Below are 21,784 nucleotides of genomic sequence, written 5' to 3' on the forward strand. Positions count from 1 at the left end.
CCACTGGTAGTGCAGGGTCCTCTCCAGTTCAACCTCTTCCCGTGGGTCCAAATTACAGGAGTTATTTCATGCCCTGGACTCTGCAGGAAGCCTGGAGCACATGCAAGTATGAGGCTACAGTAATGGCAGGCTGCCCTCAGACAGTGCTAGGAACATACCCAGGCTCTCCGTCGCAGTCTGTCTCCTCACAGTAAGATGTAGCTTTTGGGGAGATCGCTGCAGAACACAAGCCTTCTCATGAACAGAAATCAGTACACCGGAGATGGGTTATAGAAGGAAAATCAACACACCGGCCATCTCCAAAGCCAAGGTGGTGGAATTCATACAAAATATAATTGCTAGTAGACCCAGCTCCAGGCTGGAATCAAAGGCTCTGAAGTCAGGAGGATCTCAGGTGGAAGCTATTTGCCATTTAAAGGCCCTTCATGGCATTCAGCATTGTATCACATCACAGCAGATGTGAGGAGTCAGCATAAAACCATGGTGTTAAGTAAGTTGAAGGAGGCATCATTAATCCTTCACCTCCTAGGGAAAACCAGAAAGAGAGGCGAGCCTAACTGAGCTCTGTCCCCTCATGCAGCAAGACTTGCTTAAAGTATCCAGCAGAAGATGACATTCAACAAGGCTTATGCTTTATGCATAGGCAAATACGGTTTACCTTCCACACCTCCATAAACTGCTAACTCATTCTTAGTGCTTTCCAGTCACATTTGATCACTAATACATAAAATCTTCTACAACTTAATGGAGACTGGAGGGTCTCTCAGTGAAGATTAGCTACAGCCAGTTTGTTCTCAACCAGCTCAGTCCCCGATTCCGCTCACTTTCCACAGCTCACCGATACTGGGAGAAGAAAGAAGATGGGAGGGAAGACTGTCCCCCTCAGGACCACGTAGGAACGCTGATGCAGAGCATCGGCACACACTCTGCCATGGTGCCACTCAGCTGTCTAAAAGACAGAGGTTTTTTTCATCCTTGCTCAATGTGCACCTCCCTGGCTCTGCAAGAGAAAGGATCCCTGTCATCATTAGTTCCCTTCACCCCACAGCTGGATCTATTCCAGGAGCAGCATAATGCAGTCATATAATCGGCGACTATCACAACGCATAAGCAGGGCTGGATTGAAGTGCAAAAGCAACTTCGATTTTGACATTTCCCAGCCTTAATAAAATGAGTTTACACAGGGAATGAAGACAACTTCTTCCCCTGACAAGCTGTTTGTGCCCTCTGTATAGCAAACAGTCTTGTGTCAGGAGCGTGCCTGTCTTTGAAGGGGGAGGTTGCAGTTTGACAAAAGCAGGAGCAAAGGGGAGAGGGGACAGAGCTGCTTTGAGGCTGTTGCCAGGATTTAACAGTGCCAGTAAGGTCTCCCTGCATTAGCCTAGCTCTGAGGCAGTGAAGCCCTTTTTTGGCTAAGGCTCTGAAAACACTTCCCAGCCCCAGGCAGACCAATGTCAGGAAAAACTCCAGCCCAAAGAACTGCAAAGTAGAAACTGGTTCATTTCCCACAGCAGTAAGCCAGGCCTTGCCGTGAGCACCCCTGGGCATCGGCAGAAAGCAGGGTCACCAGCACCGCTGGAAACGGCAAGGTACCAGAAAAGGGAAGTGGCTCATTTATTGCAGAAGGATACTTGTGCTGGGTCAGAAAGAGGACTCGGTGCCCAGGCATTTGCTCCAGCATCTGCTGGTTTTCAAAACCTCCTGCTCCTCCAGAAGATGCCAGGGACAGGGGATTAGCTCAGCAGGAGAGCCTGAGGGAGCTGTAGCAAACCCCTTTCCCTCCCACCATTAGCAGAAAGGATGAGCAGGGAGATCTGCCCCCGGCTCGCTCTCCCGGGGAGCAGGATTCCTGTGCCAGCTCTGGATCAGTGGAAATTAAAATGCAAGCACTTTCCAGAAGGGCTGCCCCCATCAAAAAGAGTTTCCAGCTATTGAGCTATTCTAACAACCCAGCAGCAGCAGATCTGTTCCCCCTCCTGTCAGTTATCCCTCTGCAGCCACATCAACACCACAACTTTTAACCCATCAAATGCCAGTGCTTCTCTGCATGGTACACACCTGCACTTTAATATTAACCTTGCACAAGATTAAAACCACCATTAAGTAGAATTGCCTAGCACGGAGGTCTTCAAGCTGTACTCTTCTGATTCCCCTCCAGATTTTGCACAGACCTGCAGCATAGTGGGGAGCAAACCTTCTCCCACTCTTCATGCACCTGCAAGAGAGGATAAAGCTCCTTCACCATCAGACACTGAAGAGCTGAGAGCAGGCAAATCCACTGGTAAAACGGGTATTACCAGGGTCTAGAAGTCTGAGGAAGTTTAGCAATGTAATATTTAAGGTAGTCCAGAAAATGTAACTCAGTTCCTAACGTACCATACCTCAAACCAAGCAAACAACACATGACAATTTCTTCTCCACACTCAAATATAGAAGTAGCCTCATGTCCATGTTTCATTCATTTATCTGGACATTACTGCCCTGCATCTGTCTTCATCAGGCACACTCAAATACTCCACACTCAGCAGTCGTGCAGTACACACACCGCCCCTGAGATACGTCAACACGATGGAGACTGTTGAACCACAATGCTGACAGAGAGGTGATGCTGTCATGGTTCAGTCCCAGCTGGCAACTAAGCACCACGCAGCTGCTCGCTCACCACCACCCACCCCTGGTGGGATGGGGGAGAGAATCGGAAGAGTAAAAATGAGAAAACTCATGGGTTGAGATAAGAACAGTTTAATAATTGAAATAAAGTAAAATACTACTAATAAAAGAATATACAAACCAAGTGATGCATGATGCAATTGCTCACAACCCACCAACCAATGCCCAGCCAGTCCCTAAGCAGTGGTCCTCCCCTCCCAGCCAACTCCCCCCAGTTTATATACTGAACATGAAGTCATACAGTATGGCATAGCCCTTTGGCCAGTCTGGGTTAGCTGTCCTGGCTGTGCCCCCTCCCAGCTTCTTGTGCACCTGGTAGAACATGGGAAGCGGAAAAGTCCTTGACTTAGTATAAGCACTACTTAGCAACTACTAAAACATCAGCGTGTTATCAACATTATTCTCATCCTAAACCCAAAACACAGCACTATAACAGCTACTAGGAAGAAAATTAACTCTATCCCAGCCAAAACCAGGACATATGCAAACATGTTAATCCAATTTTTATTTTACTCAGCCAGGAGGAAATTGAGAACACCAAGATCCTTAAATTTTTTGTTTCCCTAGCAGGAACTGCAGCAACAAAAAGATACTCTCAGCACCACAAAGAAAAAGCTTGCATCCAGCACAGAGATTCAGACTTTGTTTTTATTTAATGCTGGCTAGGCAGGATGAGTATAGTTCACTGTGTGCTTTCAAAGGTGCCCCTACTGCAGGAATGGCACAGCTGTCACGAAGGAACTGGGTATTATCAGATGAGGAACCAGTATTTCCGTGGGTGGCAATGGCTTCACATGCTAAGGCTGGTTTTGTCTCCTCACCAGGTCTGACTGCACGTGGAAGGTCACAAGATCAATGACAGAAGGTGGCACAATGGGTCAGAGAGCAAGGGAAAGGGGGAACACATCAATATATTTCTCTGGGCTTATTGCTCGTAGGCCCTTTTACAACCACATACTAGATGTTGAAAAATCAATCACGATTCACATGAAACCTTATCTGCTCCACTAGTCCTAGATGCAGGGCAAATAGCCATCGGGAAGTTTGGGGAAGACAGCTCAAGGAACTTCACAGATCTAGAAGTGATAAATAAAACCCAAAATATTCCCCCAAGAGAAAAAACAATGCACTGCACCAAATAGACATGCTTCTGCCATCAGCAGAGAATACTGTGTATAAAATACCCAAAGGACATGCACTGTCACAGCATGCTTTCCAGGTGCCATCAGAATGAGGACAGGTTGTGAATTTTCAGAAGCTAGGAAGTGCTCCTATCAATTGCTCTTAAAAGTCACTTTTCCCTAGTCACCCCTAGCTCCTAAACAGAATCCCAAACTAGCTGAAAGCCAGTTATAAGCTCATATAATCAAAGCTTCAGGAACAGCATGCTCTGTGTTCAGGGCAAGCCATAGAACCAACTCACCCACAGCACCGCCTTCGTATTTCCTTCTGTGGACATGGATAGAGGATGCGTGTTTATTCTTACACATCTCTACCTCTCCGCCCGGTCCAACACAGCTGAATGAGCACTACTAGAGATCTGCTACTGACTCTACAGGGATTCTTTTTTATTCTTCATAACCTCACTGGTTCACCCACTAACTGTCTATGATTCTATGATTCTTTGTGGTGAACACCACCAGCAGCCATGTGTAGATGCCACAACAGAGAGCTACCAGTCTATGTCTACCATACACCCCTATCACAGCAGCCAAATGCCTAGCTGATGCTGGGTAAAGAACAACTTGTTTATCATCCTTCTCAGGGGACTAGCAGTAAAGGTACAATGTCCTTCTCTGAAATCAGGGCCATCACAAACACAAGGTGCTTTTTGAAACCATGCCTTCAGCCACAAAACTGACTAAAAACTCTAGCAAAGTAACAGAAGTTTCAAACTTCCAGTATTAGAAGATGTCCAGATACTACAGTGGCGAGTACATTACCGCTGGGTTCCTACACTGTCCTTCCTTCCATCACCCCCCACCATGATTTGTTAGACACTTCCCTGGAGAGGACAGCCATTCAGGAGCAATGGCATGCACCTCCTCTGGTCATGCCCTCTCCACTGCAAATGAATTAATGGGCACATTCAAAATTGTCCCTCAAACAATTGAGTGGTCCAATACTCACCCGCAAAACGTGCTGCAGAGACATTGCAGAGAAGCAATTTCCCTGGGGTGTGGAGCATGGCTACTACTGCCCTTAATATTTCCCCTCCTTTTCCCCAGCCAGCACAAGCCTGGAGTTCTTCAAGAAAGGATTTTCTTGCAATAGCAAAGGATAAGTATTTTCTGCTATTAAAAACAGCTGGGTTTCTCTGAATCCCCCAAGACAGAGACAACATATGGAAAGCTTTGGTCTAAAAGGAGACAAGAATGGAAACTGGTAGGCAACACTAACTAAACCAGCTGCAACACCTGATGCACTGACTCACACATGGATAAGAAAAGAGTAAAGGGATGCTGCAGTTAAGCTCTGGCACTTCTCATCCCAGGAGGCTATGGATGCTGAAAGCCTACACAGGTTCAAAAAGAAAGCAGATGGAAGACAAATCTATCCGAGATCATTAAAGACAATGAACCATCTCTGGCTCAGAGACTGTGGAGTCTACTACAGTCAGGGAGCCTTTTTGGACATATTACTCTGTTCTGCCCTGCTTTTCTATACCTCCCTTGGCATTTGCTGCTGGCCCAAAGGAAACAGGCTACTGAGTTTGTCTGGAGGCAGATCAGCCATTCATAACAGCACATTTCTAAGGGATCATTTTAGCTTTAGCAAAGCTCCAAACACAAAGGAGCAGATTTATAAAAGGCCTTTAGAAAGTATTTTCCAAGTGCTTATCCATACCTTTAGGCTCCCAACTAACTTTAAAATTCTGGTCTGAACTGCCTTTGGTGGAAAAGGAGAATTTTTATAGAGCATTTTAATGGCAGGATGGAATCATCTCTCTGCGATGTTCCTAGAGAGAAGTCACAGTAAAACATGCAGCATGTTGGGCACTGAATGACAGGGCAAGGTATGTAAGCAGAGAGGGAATAATGCGGTTACCAGCTGGGAACTACTGAACATGCAGAGCCACAGATCAGTCTTCATGGCTGGAAAGCTTCTCTGATTCCCCTCACTAGTAGTTTTATTCTGAACCAGCTTGGAGAGCGACAATAACAGGCTGGATTGTTCCTGCCAAACCCCAAAGCACCATGAATGGTTTCGGAAATGGAGGCGGTGTTCAGAAGAGCTTGCTTTGCAGGGCCCAACTTCCAGGCAGCGAGAGGGCGAGAGAGAAAATGCAAGGCTGAAATCACCCCCAGACACATTCAGCTCGTTCAAAGCTTCCAGCAGGGGGATTTAGCAGAGCTTAAAGCAGTTCTCTGTGACTCTTTGTCATAGGAGTGTAGGTACAAACAAACAGGAGCTGGGACAAAGGGAGTCAACACACATTTTATTAGTAAGAAGTTAATCGGCTTAAAGTGTGCAACTAAATAAGCAAAGCTTACATTAAAGTGACCCGCCAAGAAAAGATGCCATGGAAATAAAGTTATAGGAAATACAATATAGTCTCTATGTTCTTTTGTAATCCAGCATGATAAATATTCATGATTCTGGGTTAATGGGGTACCCAGCTCTCAGCCACCACAATAGTTTTTTGTTTATTCTCAAGACCATGAACTTTGGAACCATGAACCTGAATTTCAGGACTCTGCATTCATGCATGTTAGCAAAATTCGGGGCAAGGCAGGGGGATGGAGACAACACCAGGACCTTGGCTTGTGATAGTGTAACAGACGTTGCTGGCAGGTTTTTGATAATGTGTACCAAGAGCCCCAGGATGCACAGGACTTCTGGGGTATCTGTCCCCCTCTCTGCCTCACCACCAGCAGAAGAATGAGAGAAGAGGCACCACCTGCAACACAACCCTATCCCTCACCTCCAGCCTCTCCAGGACATGGCTTATTACAGAGTTTCTCTCTCCAGAGGACATCCTCAGGCCAGCCCTCGAGGAAGCAGCAGCTGCCTGCATCACACAGCAGCATCACGGAGCAGAGAAGAGGTCCACTCCTTACACGGAAGGAAGACCTGTACACCCCTAACCACAACCCCTTGAGCCTTCATATTGACTGAAAGGGCATTTTGGCATTCTGCAAACAGCCCTGCAGGGAGAGGTCACCAAGCTCCAGCCCAGCATTCACACCAGATAGCAAACATCCTTCCAAACCACATTTTAAAGAGTCCCAAACCTCCCTAGCCAGCCCCACATCCAGCTGATCCTTTGACGGTGCCTTCTGCTGATAGCAACATTGCCAGCTTTCCCAGTTTTGCTACGAGACCTTCCAACGTTTCTAATCCCAATTGTATTAGCATGTACAGATTACTGTTCCCCCTTCCAGGGTATGTTAGGAGTCTTTGGGGTTAATGAAGGACATGAGGAAACTTAAACAAACAAACAAAAAAACCAACCCCACAACATAGAAACTGAAAGTTCAAAGCCTTGAAAGCAATACGAGGAAAACAACTTTAAATGCTGAGTCAAATGCATGTTAAGACTCTTGAGCTTGTTGGTTTGTTTCCCCACTTTTGCTCACAACTAAAAGCAAAGACTATGATCCCGTAAGGTCTTCAGGAGTTTCCTGGTGTGTTCCACTCACCAAAGTATCACCCTCTTTCCCTACAAAAACTTCCCATTAGCTTTTCCCCCTTCTCCCACATAATGTACTGAACCATGAAAGCAAGCCTGCAAACAGCCTGGCACCAAACAGCCAGGCTGTTTTGCTAAGAGCTAGGAGCACAGCTCTCCACTCCACATCACTGTGGGTCAGTCTGCTTCGTCTACAAACAGATCTCGTACCCCTTCACTGACTCCTCAGGGTTTAATCACCTATTTTAGGGAAAGTGCAGCCTAATATTTGTAAAATAATAGCATCTGTTCTTCATGCATCTTCCTTTAGGACAACCTAGATGCCAAACCTTGCCACAGCAAGCTTATTTTCTCCCCTTGGGCAGAGCTCCTCATTCTGACCAGCTGAACCTGAGCAGCAAAAGGAGAGGCAGTGCAAAGGCCAACCGCTTCTTCAGAATATGGCTTCTTGTAACAATACAAAAATCTAAAAAGAAACAACAATGCTCCCTTAGATTTTAAAGTCTTTGATGCTTCAATTGCAATACTTCCACACAGGACTACCAGAAAATAGTCATACACAAAGAAGAGGAATTTAGCAAGAACCATGAAAGTTAAGAAATTAATACAAAAGCTGAAAGTGTACTTTTGGAAGGAAAACTATTTCTCCAACTAGTGAAATATCTGCCTTGAATCACAGAAAGGCTCTGTCTAAAAATCAAATACATTAGTAAACTGCAACAGCCTTCTCAAAACTGAGGTATCCTGCTCAGAGAGCATGTATTTAGCATTTACCTTTGTAATATTTTATCTTTGCAATAGCTGCATTAGCATAAAGATGACCGTCTGGAGGGAGGAATACACAAATGTGCACAGGAGGAAGGGAACTAGTGGGGAAGAAAACACTTAAACACTTTTCCCATTCCCTGTGTGGAATTTTGCACAGAACGTCCTGTTCCTCCTGAAACAGAGGACACCCTCATGCCCACCCACCCAGCTCCAAGGACATGCCTCTTCCCCTCACACTTGCCACGATCTGCCTCCATAACGATGAGCCAGTGGGACAGCCCAAACCTGGCCGGTCCTTCCATTTCACACCAAGCAGAGGTGTAGCTATGAAATACGCAGGCACCACAAAGCATGAGGATCCAGCTGCTGACACCGCCCAGGAGGACAGGAACTGGCACACTTGATGATTTGAGGGTCTCCATTTCACGCATGCTTGCAAACCCCATGGCAAACTCACCTCCACCAGGAGGTGAGGGATTGTACAATGGGCAAAGAGGGCAAAAGAACAGAGAATGCTCTTCTCAATGCCAAGACAAAAAAAGAGGGCAGCCAGGAAGTTTTACTCCTCATGTCAACATCCCATTACTAACCAGCCGTTTACCTTGACAACAAAGCTTTCCAAGAAAAGGCAGAGAGACTTGGGCACTCGAGCAATGGCCTTAGGAGATCCCACTCTCTGCCCAGGAAACAGAAAAAAAAAAAAAAAACCAACAACAACAAAAAAGTATCACATATCACCTTCTTACTGAAGCATGACAAAGAAGAGAATATATGGCAGAAGAGGCCAAAGAGGGGAAAACCAGAAATCAATAGGATCTAACAGAGCGTGACGGAAAATCACTTCCCCCATAAAAAGAGGTTACTTGCCAGGTTAATGAATCTTTTCTGTTCTGTACTTAGACACCCAGGAAATGGAAGGGGTCACAGGAGCAGTGTGGGTGGGAATGCAATCCCTAGAACATGCTTTCAAGAACAATCAAAGGTTAGAGATTAAATCCAGGCAGTGGTCAACTGCACAACACATCAGCAGCTTGATACACGGGCCAGCTCACAGCAAAATACACTTCCAACATCAACAGCACAGCAAATAACAGGCTTCTTTCCACTGCAAAAACAGCCCAACAGGCCACCCCAGCCGCCCTGAAGGGTCAGCCCCAAGAATCGGAGCAGCTCTGCCTTCCCAGGTCAGTGGTGCCAGCAGGGACAAAACAAACTGGTCTGTAAGTCTCTAAGTAACTGCAATAGGACCACAAAAACAGCCTGCACAAGAAGTCACACGGTGCAAATAACTGAGAAAGAAGTTTTGGACACTGGGCCAAGAGCTCAAAAGTCACTTTTAGGTAAAGACCTGCGCCTCACTCTTGTCGGGAATGCACAGGCAGCAGACAAACCAACAGAGGAGTGTCTCGACAATGGCAGGGTACAAGATCTGGTGGCTACAGAAGCCTGAACTAGACCTCTAGAGTATCACACACATCCAAAGCCGGGTGCATATAACTTTGAACTGCAGTTTCTTCTGACTGAAGCTCAACTGACAGGCTCCATAAAAGAAGTGCAGACCCATCCTATCTTATCACTCCCCTGTCCACATCTAGCTTGAGCTACTGACAATAGGCCACCCAAGGAATAGCCTTACTTTGGCCCAAGATTCTCAGTAAGGGAAATGCAGGTGCATGACTTCCAACCCTTTCAAGGCCACCTAACTGGTAGGTCACTGTACTAGGTTCCCCCACTGCCTGCCAGGATCATTTACCAACAGCTTTTTCTCAGTCTGTGGCCTCTTGACTCCAGTACAGCTCAAATACCTGTGCCATGTAGCTATCCAAGCTTCTCCTGCAGCAGTTGCCTCATTTGCTACCCACCCGTCAACTTCTGCAACAGAGACGTGGACAATGAAGCCAAAAGTCCCCTTTGTTATCCCTATTTGATGCAGTCTCAGGGTAGATACTTTGCACGGGCCAGCTGCCTCTCAGAGAGAGGTAGAATTCCAGTTCACATCATTTGAGTCTACCTTCATGCCCAAGGAGCTACATCACAAGCTCCAAAGTAGACCTAATGCTGGCATTTCTGCAGGGGGGAGTTTGGACTTTGCAAGTCCAGTGCATCTTAGTGTTTTTATACCTGGGGAATTTCAAAGCAAAACCAATGCCTTAGTGAACCAATACCTTCATCACACAGCATCCTGTCAACATACATATCAGTGCGGACAGTCCTCTACTTCCACAACAGACACCTGCCCCTGGAGCAGGGCCAGGCCCTTCTGTCAGGTACAGCCAGTAGTAGTGGGAGGCAGGGCGCAGTTGGTAAACAAATCCCTTTCCTCCAAACTCTGCTCACAGAAATGAATGAACAACCCCCAGCAGGTCTCACCTGAAATTCAGCATGCAAAATACCAACGAAAACAGCTAATTTTGCCAAAGTTCAGAGCAAATGAAAACACTGCTGATTAGGCAATGCTATTTGCAGGCAATGCTATCTAAGTTCAAAGTCGCACTGACGAGGCGCGGGAGACAGGCAACACCCACAGCTATGACATGAGGACTGGAGAAAGGTAATTCTCAGCACCCTCCAGGACCATATCAACCAGCTTCTAATAACCAAAGGGACTCCATCATACTCCAACACTAACTCTGCATGGGAGGAGATAAACACAGTTTGCTCTGCAAATAGTTTTGGGGTTTGTGGATGGGGAGGTTAAACAGATGCTTTTTCCTTGGGTGCTGACATTTGCACGAATACAAAATGACTTGAGAGGATGTGAATTTCCGTTCGGGTCTAAAGCTGAGCTGATTCATGGACCGGCAGCAGCTGCAGGTCTCTGAGAATTTATATCAGTCAAACCAGAGGGTGATTTACCAGTGGCTGGGCTTCCTTCTCAACACGCAGTTAAACATTTCTCTCCATTCCAAGCTGGGCTGACACAAACTGGCCAAGAAAGAGCAATCAATCATTGAGAGTTCTTTAATCAAGGGCTTCCTTGTACATATAAGCAGTTTCTATTGACAGGGAACCTTCCTGTTCAGGAAGTGCTAGAGTGGATCTGAACATCAAAGTACACGCGCCCTTGGAGATCAGCATTTCTGGGAGCTCAGCTACAACAAAGGAGGGGGAAAAAAAAGGCAGAAGACCTAATAGCTGAATCAAAACAACAGCCAGTTTCTACTCAATCATCCATTCTTTCTGAGCAGTGAAAGCACATTTCAGCACTAGTTGAAAGCAGTTTTATTGCAGGTTCGTACCTGCAATACTCATGATCCAGGACAACCAGGTCATTCAGTGTCAGAGGTGCCCCCTTCCTTCCAAGGTTGCCCATCTCCAAAAAGAGCATACCTCCTCGTCAGGTCAGTGCTCTCCCCTACCCCAGCACTATCTCCTTGGCACAGACAGCTCTGGGCTCTGATTCACAGAAGCCAGCCACACCATTTCCCTCTGGTTTCTCCAGGGCAAGGGGAGATGGGCACAGCAGCCCACCTATTACAGCAAACGGCCTATTGCACAGAACTGGTTCATCACATGCAACACGGCAGGTAAACGCACACCATAGCACCGGTGTGTCTGTTCAGGTGAGCGAGGATGGAAGGACCTACAGACCACTGGGAGACCAGCATGCGTTACTGCTGGCTTGGGAGAGGAGACAAGGTACCCCACAGCCACAACCTTTTTAGCACAGTTTTAGCAGTGAGAAAGAGGTGGCTTACCAGTAAAATGCAGCTAGTTCTTGGGTTAGCCATCCAGCAAGGCACAGACACACTACACAGGAGATTAGGACAGGAGGAGAACTAAAACTCCAAGCACAACTGTGAAAGTAGAATATAATTACACAAGTGGAAAGTGCCTCCAACCAAAGTCCTCCTCAGCTTTGTGGACTTTTGAAGCCTGGAAGATGTGCAGCACAGTTTCTAAATGCCTTTGGCTGGGACTCTGTGACTTACTAATCTTATGCCACAGAACACCTGAGGAACAAACAGTCTTCATTGATCAAACCTGTGCAGGCTATGGTCAAGGGCATACAGCTGTGAATTGCACCCAGACTACAAAGTTCAAGAAAAGCTCTACAAGGTCTTTGCAGAGAAGTATCCACAACAACTCCAAACACCTCTTCCCCACCCTACCAGCCTTCTTTAAGGAAATAAAAGCCTCCCGTCCTAAGTTTGCCCATCCCTTGTCTTGTCCATTGCCAAATCCCAAGGTATCGGTATAGCACCGAGTGCTACATCTCACGCAGGACAAGCAGATCCAACACACCCCAAGAAGCGTCAAAGATCAAGCGTGCTTTTGTCAGATCCCAAGTAGACAGCTAAACACTGGAAGAACTTCGGACCTGGATCTCAAGTGCTCCTTTTTCTTTAAGCCACAGCCATTAGCTTGTGCTTGGCTAGGATTATAATAAAAGCCACCTTAAACCTTCCCTTTGAGGAGGAAAGCAGCTCTACCTCACTGCAAAATACAGCCTCCCCAACAGCAAACGGCTGCATCACCGAACATGTATAAAGACGGAATGTCTCCAGTAGTCTTCACCGACCTGTTTTCCATTCTGTAACTGCTGTCACCTCCCCAAAACAGGTAAATTAAAGACTGAATAGTCTGTTCTCTCATTCTTTCCCAGACCACCCAAAAAGACTCAGTCAACTTCCTCCTAGAGCATTTAACCCTTCCTGCAACCTACCAGGGAAAAAATGTAAGGAGAATGACTTGTGAGAGCTTTCTTCTTCCTCTACAACTAACATGATGGATCTGTGCATCCAACAGAGAAAACAGCATCTGCATCCCACTCGAAACCCAAGCAATATTCAAGTGACCCGGACTTTACAGATCCTGTCTCCCCTTTCTCATTTGATTACTCCCCCCAAGGCTTTCGGTTCCTAACAGCAAATTCCTCAGCTTCCTGCAGAAATGTCTGCACACGACTTCAGATGTTTGCACCACGACCCAAAGGAAATTCACTGCCTCCAGAACAAAAGGCGCTGTGCCTATAGAGAGGGAGAGAAGGAATGAATGACAGCAAAGCACAAGTTACATATCTTTGTCAGAGCTTCTCCCAGGACAGCACTCAGGGCGAGACCTCTGGTGTGGGGCATTTAGAAGCTGGTGGATCAAATCGGCAGGTGGAGCAGGAACAGGGATGCACAGTCGTACCCTGCGACTGGGCAAACAGCATCTGCCCTTGAAGGAGCAGTGGTTCAGCAGGAAATCAGCTCTATCATTGCCAAACTGCTTCTCTAACAACTCTTCTAGTGATAAAGAAACAGGGAAGATGGGACTACTGCTAAGTTCCCTAACAGGCCCCCCTCACAGCCCTTGCCTCAGTTTTTCCCCTTCTGAGCTCACACTCCCAGCAGTCCACAAAATCCCTTGGGACTAACTAACTCACTTTGCTGGTGCCATCTCCCTGCCAGAGCCCCACACCCATTTCACAGCTCCCTCACGCCAGGTCTCCCTGCTCAGGAGCTCTGCAAGCAACGGCCCAGAGCAAAAGCCATCTCTCTGATCAAAGCCTCATGGAAGGAAGCTGAACTTGCACGCAAGGCTCATTTGTGCCTATATGCAAGTTCTCCTCAGCAACGCAAACCCTCCTGAAGGGTACTCGAGGCACGCACAGGCAGCAGGAGCCCTAGAAACTTTAGGCATCTGGCTCAGGAGCACATGGCTAGGCAGGCAGGTCTGCCTGTCTCCCAACACACGCATCTGCACAGCGCAACACTGCATTGACTGTTTGGCCTGGGAGTCAAGATTTGCAGGTTGGCCCATGTCTGGACTTGGTCAGCCTATAGACAGGACATGTCACACGAGAATAAACTGCCTAGCCAGAGAAGACAGAACTGCGCCAAGGAACAGGGAACTCCAACACAGGACACCCTCAGAGGACCCCATCTGGAAGACGAGCTACCGAGGGAGATGCCAGGCCTTGGGAAGCAACACTGCACCTCTGGCTCACAAAGGGCAGGAGGCACCACACTAGGAGCCAAAGTACCCAGGCACCAAGATGCTGAGACCAAACAAACTGCAGCTTTTTCTCCTCACCTGCTGATTTGGCAAGTGGAAAAGAGCCTCATCACAGGCTTTCTGCTGGAGGGAACGGATCATCAACCCTGTAAATATCCAGGGAACAAATTATTCAGTGCCCAGCTCTCCTTCCTATTTATGTCTCCCACCTCCCCTTGCTGACTTAAGTTGGAGTATACCATCTCCAGAGGTCACTTTGAACCTCAGAGATTCTGCTCTTCACCTCAAATTAAAGTTCATATAAGCTTGCACCAAAATAACTACCAGAACAAATTACAGCCTATTTAATTCCTTTGGTTCCAGTTTGCCTGAGGAGCCCCAGAAAGATGTGCTTGTTTTGTTTACCAGGCATGCATAGTTCCTCCTGCTGCCTGTCTGTCAGGAAGCCTCACTCAGACCTGCACCCTGGCCTGGGTATCTTTAGTCGGACCCTCTGAGCAGCAGATCTATCTGAAGCACATGTCAGCCTTACAACATTTTTCCGTCTATAACGGAGCAGATCTGGGCAGGAACCTTTGCACTGTTCCCTTTGACAAGCTCCAGTGACCCGCCGCAACACTCAGCAAAACCCACCCAGCAGAGTCAGCACTGTCACCTCGCCTGGCAACTCAAACCAACTGCAGCCCTACCTCAACTGCCACTTTATCAGCCATTAAGGCGTTTTGCCCTCTCTTCCTACCCTATCAAAAAGGCAGGAAAGCAGCCACAGATTAGGAAAAGGAAAGGAAATCCTGGATGGCTGGAGTTAAGAGGCTGAGCAGCAGTGGAGTGATGGCCCATCAGCTGAGCCCTGGTAACCGGACGCATGTTTATGGCAGTAGCTCGGTAGTTGCAGTGATTTAGGAGGTTACTGCCCTGTGCTGTTCATCCTGCGTTGCTGCTGGAGATTATTACGCCCTTAGCTAATGCAACAGAGAGGAGCATGTGCCAGGCTTTTCACTCCCAGTCTAGCAGATCAACCATCGACAGTCTGCACTCAACCTCAGGGCATGAGCTGCAAGGATGAGGAATTGGCAAGCTTTCATTTTGTAACCTGCCAGATCTAAATCCATTACGGCCTCTGGGTCACAGCCATTAGCCTGCAGCAAAAAAGAAGTAAAGCACTATAGTTTTAACAGCTTTGGAAGACACGTAAGCGGAGCAGCAGTTTGTCTTCGCAATGGGCTAAGAGCCTGCATACAATCTGCAGCCACAAGACCGTGCACAGGAGCCTGTGCCTACAGCAGCAATGGACACATCACTGCAAGTCTCACAGTGCCAGCTCCGTTTCCACAGACCATCAAAAACTTTCCCTCGCAAAACATACCAGGCACCTGAGCTTTTCACAGCAGGTCTGCAATCGCTGCCGTCTTGCCAGCCATGCTTTTAGACAAATACTGACACTGTCCCACCAGTGGAGAAACTCAGGCCCAAGGAAGTTAATACAACTTGCCACTGCTGTAGCACATCAAGAAGAGAGTGCGATAGACTTCCTATATAGGCATTAGACAACAGCCCTGACATAGCCCATCTTGGAGGGACAACTCCATTAGAGGTGTCTTCACGTCATCTCACTTCGAGAAATGTATCTCTTCACTCGTTAACCTTGGCTGGACTGACCCTTTGGGATGGCGTTTTCAGCAGTGAACACCTCCTTAGCTCTATTAATGGTCTAGCACTGGAAGAGGAAGAAGGCTGCGAATGCAAGGCAGGGGGAGGAGGAGAGGCCGGGTCTCGCACAGGTCCACGTGGTAAAAGTCTTGCTTGCTCTGTTTTGGGGCTGACTTTAAAAACTGGAGCCGTTCAGCGCCCAGAGGTAGGTACATGGCACGTGAGGAGTGTCTTGTAGCCCAAGTGCTCTGCACTTCAGGCTGATACAGCCCACATGGAGAGAAACTGGATCAGAGAGCCAGAAAGCACAGTCAGTCAGGACAGACTGAAAGGGTCAGAGTCATATGGTCCATAGAAAAGACTGAAACATGAGAAAGCCGGTAACAGTGCTCACCGGTGAAAAAGGCTGCAGCAAAGCAGAAGGCACCGTCCTGCCCTCCACACCCACGCAGACTGAGGGAGAAAAGCAGACTTAAACTGCAGTACTGGAGCCTCAGGTCAGACAACAGGAAAGCCAAAGCAATGCCGGGCTAGGCTGCCTGGCAGCCTCCACCACAGACAGATGTGTGCCAGCACTGTCAGAAACACCAGCCTGGCCCCAGGCTCCAGAAAAGGACTGTGTGACCTCCAGAGGCCTTGTTCACTCCTTCTTCTCTATTGGAAAGAAGACATTGGAAAAGTATTAGAGGCAAATCCTGAGAAGTCAGAATATAAAGATCATTTCTGCAATTGATCCTAGCTGAATTGAATTGACAGGAATAACACACATAAGGTTTTTCTGTCCACCAGGAGAGGAGGTGAGGATGTACACCGGAGGGAGGCTGCCATTTGCGGTCCAGGCACTTCTCTGCGTATGTGCAGCAGTGAGAGGTGGAGAGCCTGGAAGATGGGGGGACTGCAGGAGAAAGAAAGGGTCTTACAGCAAAGGCAGGTAAGGGACAGGTTGGGAAATTAATTTTTTTTTTCCCTTTTCTGCCACCGGTTCCCTGTCTGATGTAGGTAAGTCAATTAAAGTAAATGTTCTCTGTGTGGTCCCTATAGGAGACTCCTCATCCTCCATGTACTTGACCTGACAGTAATACCCAACAGTCCCAACTGCAAGTGAGCCACACCGGAGATGATGCCATACTTTTGAGGAGAAAGCAAGGATAATATATTTTCAGACGGGAAGGCCAAAGCACTGTACCTGCTGCTCTCCAGGTCTGAACCATAGCTGTATCACTAACACCTAGTTTCACTGGAAAGAGAGAGAGATTAATTCATTACCACTTAGAAGCAGACACAAATACAGTAAAGCATGTTTGGGTGGGCTGAGTCCCATACTGATTAAAAAGAATTTTAAAAACACCACCAAACCACATATCAAATCACAAATGACTTGCAGATCAAGGGAATGTTTTGTGCAAAAAATACTCTGCAAAGAGAAGAGGACTGAGTTGAATTTTGGAATAAAATCCACCACTCACAACACAGCCTGTGTACAAGGCCAGTTAAACAACTTGCTATAGAAGACAGAGGGGCTCTGATAGACGTTGCCTTGACAGAGCTCGTCTATGCGAGCAGATACAGCTACAAGTCCCCTAAAAGCAGTCAGGAGAGAGCTGATAACAAGGGAAGCTATCACCAAGGGACACTGAGGAACAGCTTGGAGAGCATGTGGGGGGCAAAGCCCCAACTCAAAAGAAAGACCAAGAACACCACACACAAAGAAACTCCTTCCTTTTCTCCACTCCTACAGTATTAAGAAAATAGGACTTTGCACGAAGTTATCTGTAAATGGAACAAGACTAACAAGGTATCGATTGCCAATTTCCCGGCAGAGAAGCAATTCACAAGACCACAACATTTGCTGATAGCTGGAACCAGAAGGAGTAACAGGCACATCAAGAGTACCACCCCATTTTCCAAAGAGAAAACCTGGGTTCATATTCCCTTCGAATTAAGGTATTAGGGATGACAGCAGCTCTTGAAGAAATCAAATGGTTAAAAAGGGTTAAAACGAGCTCAGAAACAACTGAGTGCAGTCTAACACGGGACGAAAAACTCTGAAAAAGGGATGGAGGGAGCAGCTGGAGGCTTCCTGGAGAGGATGCGGTAACTTGCACACAGGCGACTAGAAAGTACCTGGATGCACGGGGAGGCTCGGCTGGTGCCCGGGCTGGCGGCACCGGCTCCCTGCCCGCCGGGGAGCCCCGGGGAGCCCCTGCACCGGCACCCACAGGCGCAGGCAGGGAGGCCGCCCGCGAAGGCCGGCGTGCTCCGGCCTCTCCGGGGCACCCACCGCAACTTTGGGCCGGACAGACCCCGGGACAAGTTGAAACAGCTGCCAACAGGCTGCAAAAATGCATAGAAAAAGCTTATGGGGGGGGGGGGGGGGGGAGAGAAAAAAAAAAAACCAAAAACCCACCACCAAAACGCAAAGCACCGCTGGGCATTTCCCTGGCTTTGCAGGGGAGCTCTGGCGTGGGAGGGGCGGATCACAGGTGGGTGGGCGAAGGGATGAGGGGAGCGGGGGATAATTTTTTAAAAACCCCAGGCGTGGCCTCCTACCCGGGGCTGCGACCCGCCGGTAACGGGGGCGGCGGGGGCGCAGGCTGGGGGGCAACCAGAACCCCCCGGTCCGGCGGGAGGGAGAGCAGCGGGGGAGCTCGCCGGGTGCCCGCCGGGGTTTGGGAGGGCAGCGGGACGCCGAGGCGGCTCCCGGCCGGGGGGCTCCCGCCGCGGGCAGCTGAGCCCGGGGCCGGTCCCGCCGGGCGGCACCGGGGTACCGAGGAGCACTTCGCAGGGACACCTGTCCGCCACCGCCGTGCTTGCAAACTTCTCCCGGAGTTGCAGCCCGCCCGCTCCCCTACCGGCTTTGCAAGGGTCGCGGTACTCCATCAGCTCCTCCGCCGTCTCCGGTTCCCCCACCGTTAAGGCGGCTCCCCCTCCGCCCGTCCCCGCGGAAGGTAGCAGTAGCAGCGATAGCAGCAAGCGACGGAGCGGGACGGCCCCGCGGCCCATAGCGGCGGAGAGGGCGGCCACGGCTGCCCGGGCTGCGGGCACTGCACGGCGACAGCAGCCCCGCCGCCGCCGCCGCCGGAGGCGGGCGGGGAGCGCCGCCGCCGTCACTCAAGGCAAGGCCAGCCAATCACGTCTGCGCCCGCGCCTCTGCCCCGCCCACGACGGACCCCCGCAGCCCCGCCCGGACCGGGGGTCCCGGGGGGACCCGCGCCCCGGTCCGGGCGGGGCTGCGGGGTCCGTCGTGGGCGGGAAAGCCCGTTCCCTCTCTCTGTTGCCGCACCTGGGTGGCAAAACCTCAACTTATAAAATAAACACAAATAATAAAATGTATTAATATTATAATTCCTATTCCTATTATTCTTTTCCCTCGAAATAATCGTCACTTCAGGGGCAGCCGAAGAGAAACAGCTCATCTGCTGCCGGGAGAAACAACGCTTCGCATCACAGCCTTAAAAATCCCTGCGTTAGCAGAGTTGCAAGACCATGGGTGGAGAAAGATGGGGCAAAAAACCCCAACCAAACTAAAGAATGAGAGAAATTAAGAAACACGGGACAAAACGTCAGGGTGTGCATTTGTCCCTCTCACCCACTTTTTAAGCTCATTACAGCAGCTTTCAGGGGCAACTGGGCTGTTTTACTGGAAATTTGGGCTTTGGGATGATCCATATACTTGGGAAATAAGGCAGATAGATCGTGTGCGAGAGTCTCAGCTGCATCCAAATCTACACCGTGGTATCTGAGCTGGTGGACCACAGCTGCCCGAGGTTGTGCGGTATCTCAGACATCTTTAACAGCAGAGCATGGGGTAACACTTTGGAAAGCCTCGTTCTTCAGGGCTGCTGGCTTGTGGTGGAGGTAATATGCCCAGGTGGGATATCTCTGCTATTTACAGTGACCCCACAGGGAAATGGCAGATGCCCAAAGCCCAGCCACCTTACTGGATGCTGAAGAGTCTTAAGAGTCGTCTCGCAGGGGCCAGGTGCTTCAGTCTGAATTCAGCACTGCATACACAGCTGCTGCTTGGACAAGACGTTATGGTCTGAGGCTGCAGCAATAGTTAACGGGTTACTCACCTATCCTCATGCCGCTCAACAGATGCAGCATTATGCAAAGACAGTACAGACGCTATAGCGGTGAGCAGAGGAGAGCTGACAACTGTACAAGCTCAGTGGGGGGTTCCTGGGGTGAATGTGCATACCACAATCTTCCTGTGCCATAGCTCTGCTCCTTCAACTGCGTACTTCCAAGCTCCCACAGCAGGATCTTCGAGCAGTGTTTCCCATTACAGCACTGGCTCCAAACCCTCCCTTCACTCAGGCAGAGGATGGCTTGCCATCGGCTGTCCATAAATTTGTCACTTCTCTTCTAGTCTACAGCAATGAATGATACCTGAGCATAAAAAAGTACGACATGATTCAGGCATCTCCTCAGCAGCAACGCAGGCTACAGCAAACCGTTCCTGCCTCCCCCCTCTACGCCCCATTTAATATTGGCTTCCCATAAAAGATAAAGTCAGGAAATTAACATCCTCTCCAAACCTTCACGGAGGCCAAAAAGGCTGCATCAAACCCTGGCATAAAGACCATGGTCAAAAGCTCCGCTGATCGAACGCGCTGGATTTTTCTACAACCAGTGAAAAGCCCATCAGGTAAGAAAGACAAACAGCTGGCTGGGGAGCGTGGGGGAGACTCCCTCCCGCGGGAAGGAGAGGCTGGCACGAGTTGCCCACTTTCCACCCCAAGCATCGGGCTCTCCGCCTGTCTTCTGTAACACACGGCACTGAGGAGACATAGCCTGCATAGCTGCCCAGCGGGAGAGGTCAAGAAAGATAAAAAACAGATGTCATGTAAACAACTACCAGCAAGGTACAAGGCGTTACAGTAAGGGCACTCTAAAAATCTTTATAGCACGAGATGTTTTTGTGCACATGATGGACGTGATCGTAGCCTCTGCACAAGAAACACCCTGAGGAAAACTTCTAACACCAACGTTTTTCTGACTAATCTGCATTTCCTGGGGGCTGTAATCAAGGTGATGGCAGTCAGGTATCCACCAACACCTCAGAATCTCTCTTGTTGTCTTTTGAACTGCGATATGAGATGGAGCAAGCTGACCATTTATTTCCTTGGCCCCAATAAATGCAGCAGCTAACACCCAAGACCTGCATTCAGCCTTCAACATCAGCAGTTCTGGCAATAGCTGAGCAGAAGACACACTGCATTTCCTCCAGTTCGTGCTTCCAAGCAGGTCCCAGAGGATCAGATGAGAAACCTGAAGGACAGGGTGGGGGAGTCTGGGTCACCCATGAGGGAAAGTCCTAGGCTACTGCAGGGGCCATCACTCATAGGGTGAGCAGAGAAAACATGCATGGGAAATGTCTCAGATTTTCACTGGAAGAGTGAAACACCCTTTTGCTGTACCAATCTTGGCAAAATGAGGCGAAAACAGGAATAGCAAGAACACTTTTCAATGGATGAGTCAAGGTTGTGATAGGACTTACTGCTAACGCCAGATAACACCACAGCTGCCTGGCCATTTGCTTTCCCTGAGGATGCTCATTCCGAACTCTCCACCCTTCACTCTTCATTGATGGTCACCAAACTGGGGCTGGAACACCAAATCCACCTGTTGAGATCAAGCCTGGAGAATAAGGGCATTTTGAACAGGAGCCCTAAATGAGTACATGTTCTCATCAAACTCATGAGGATTTGAAATGCAGCTGACCCATCTGTTGATGAGTGTCCTGAACAGAAACAAAGAAAGGAATGGTGATTTTGGAAACCAGTCTAGCACTCAAGGCCTCATATGCATAGAAGCATCTTGCTGCTGCTCTTGCTCTCACCATCTTAGCAGAAGATTACCAGGGGCTTTAGGTACAACTCTGGAAGACCTGAGCTGAGACCTGCACGGAGGACAGAGGAAAAGACAGTAGCCCTCTTCAAGTATGTAAAGGAAGAATAAGCATCAGCTGCGCCAAGGAAGATTTCAGTTTCAGGCAAGCTTTCTAGCAGTAAAACAGGGAAGTCCTAGAGCAGATTGCCATGAAGAACCAAGGGCATTTCCATCACTGTAGGTTTTTTAAAAGGAGCGTAGACAAATATTCACTAACACTAACAA

At 48.7% G+C, this 21,784-nt stretch overlaps 1 protein-coding gene across 6 annotated transcripts in view; it reads right to left on the bottom strand.

Annotated features, from left to right (window-relative positions):
- TLL2 (tolloid like 2) overlaps window positions 1-19,784 on the bottom strand; it is a 101,868-nt gene extending 82,084 nt beyond the window's left edge. For 4 of the 6 annotated variants that reach the window (XM_087764582.1, XM_087764583.1, XM_087764579.1 and 1 more), the window contains exon 1: window positions 18,517-18,714. In XM_087764582.1, the coding sequence (XP_087620708.1) occupies window positions 18,517-18,667 (151 nt within the window). In that variant the 5' untranslated portion in view covers window positions 18,668-18,714. Of the gene's footprint in view, window positions 1-11,769; window positions 11,938-18,516; window positions 18,715-19,740 lie in introns of those variants that run through there. The other 2 variants (XM_087764581.1, XM_087764584.1) reach the window with 2 other exon arrangements.
- Window positions 19,785-21,784: the final 2,000 nt, after the last annotated feature.

The sequence above is a fragment of the Nipponia nippon genome, unplaced genomic scaffold (genome assembly GCF_047370975.1).
Source record: "Nipponia nippon isolate SJK-2023a ecotype South Korea unplaced genomic scaffold, ASM4737097v1 scaffold_3, whole genome shotgun sequence".
NCBI classification, from domain to species: domain Eukaryota; kingdom Metazoa; phylum Chordata; class Aves; order Pelecaniformes; family Threskiornithidae; genus Nipponia; species Nipponia nippon.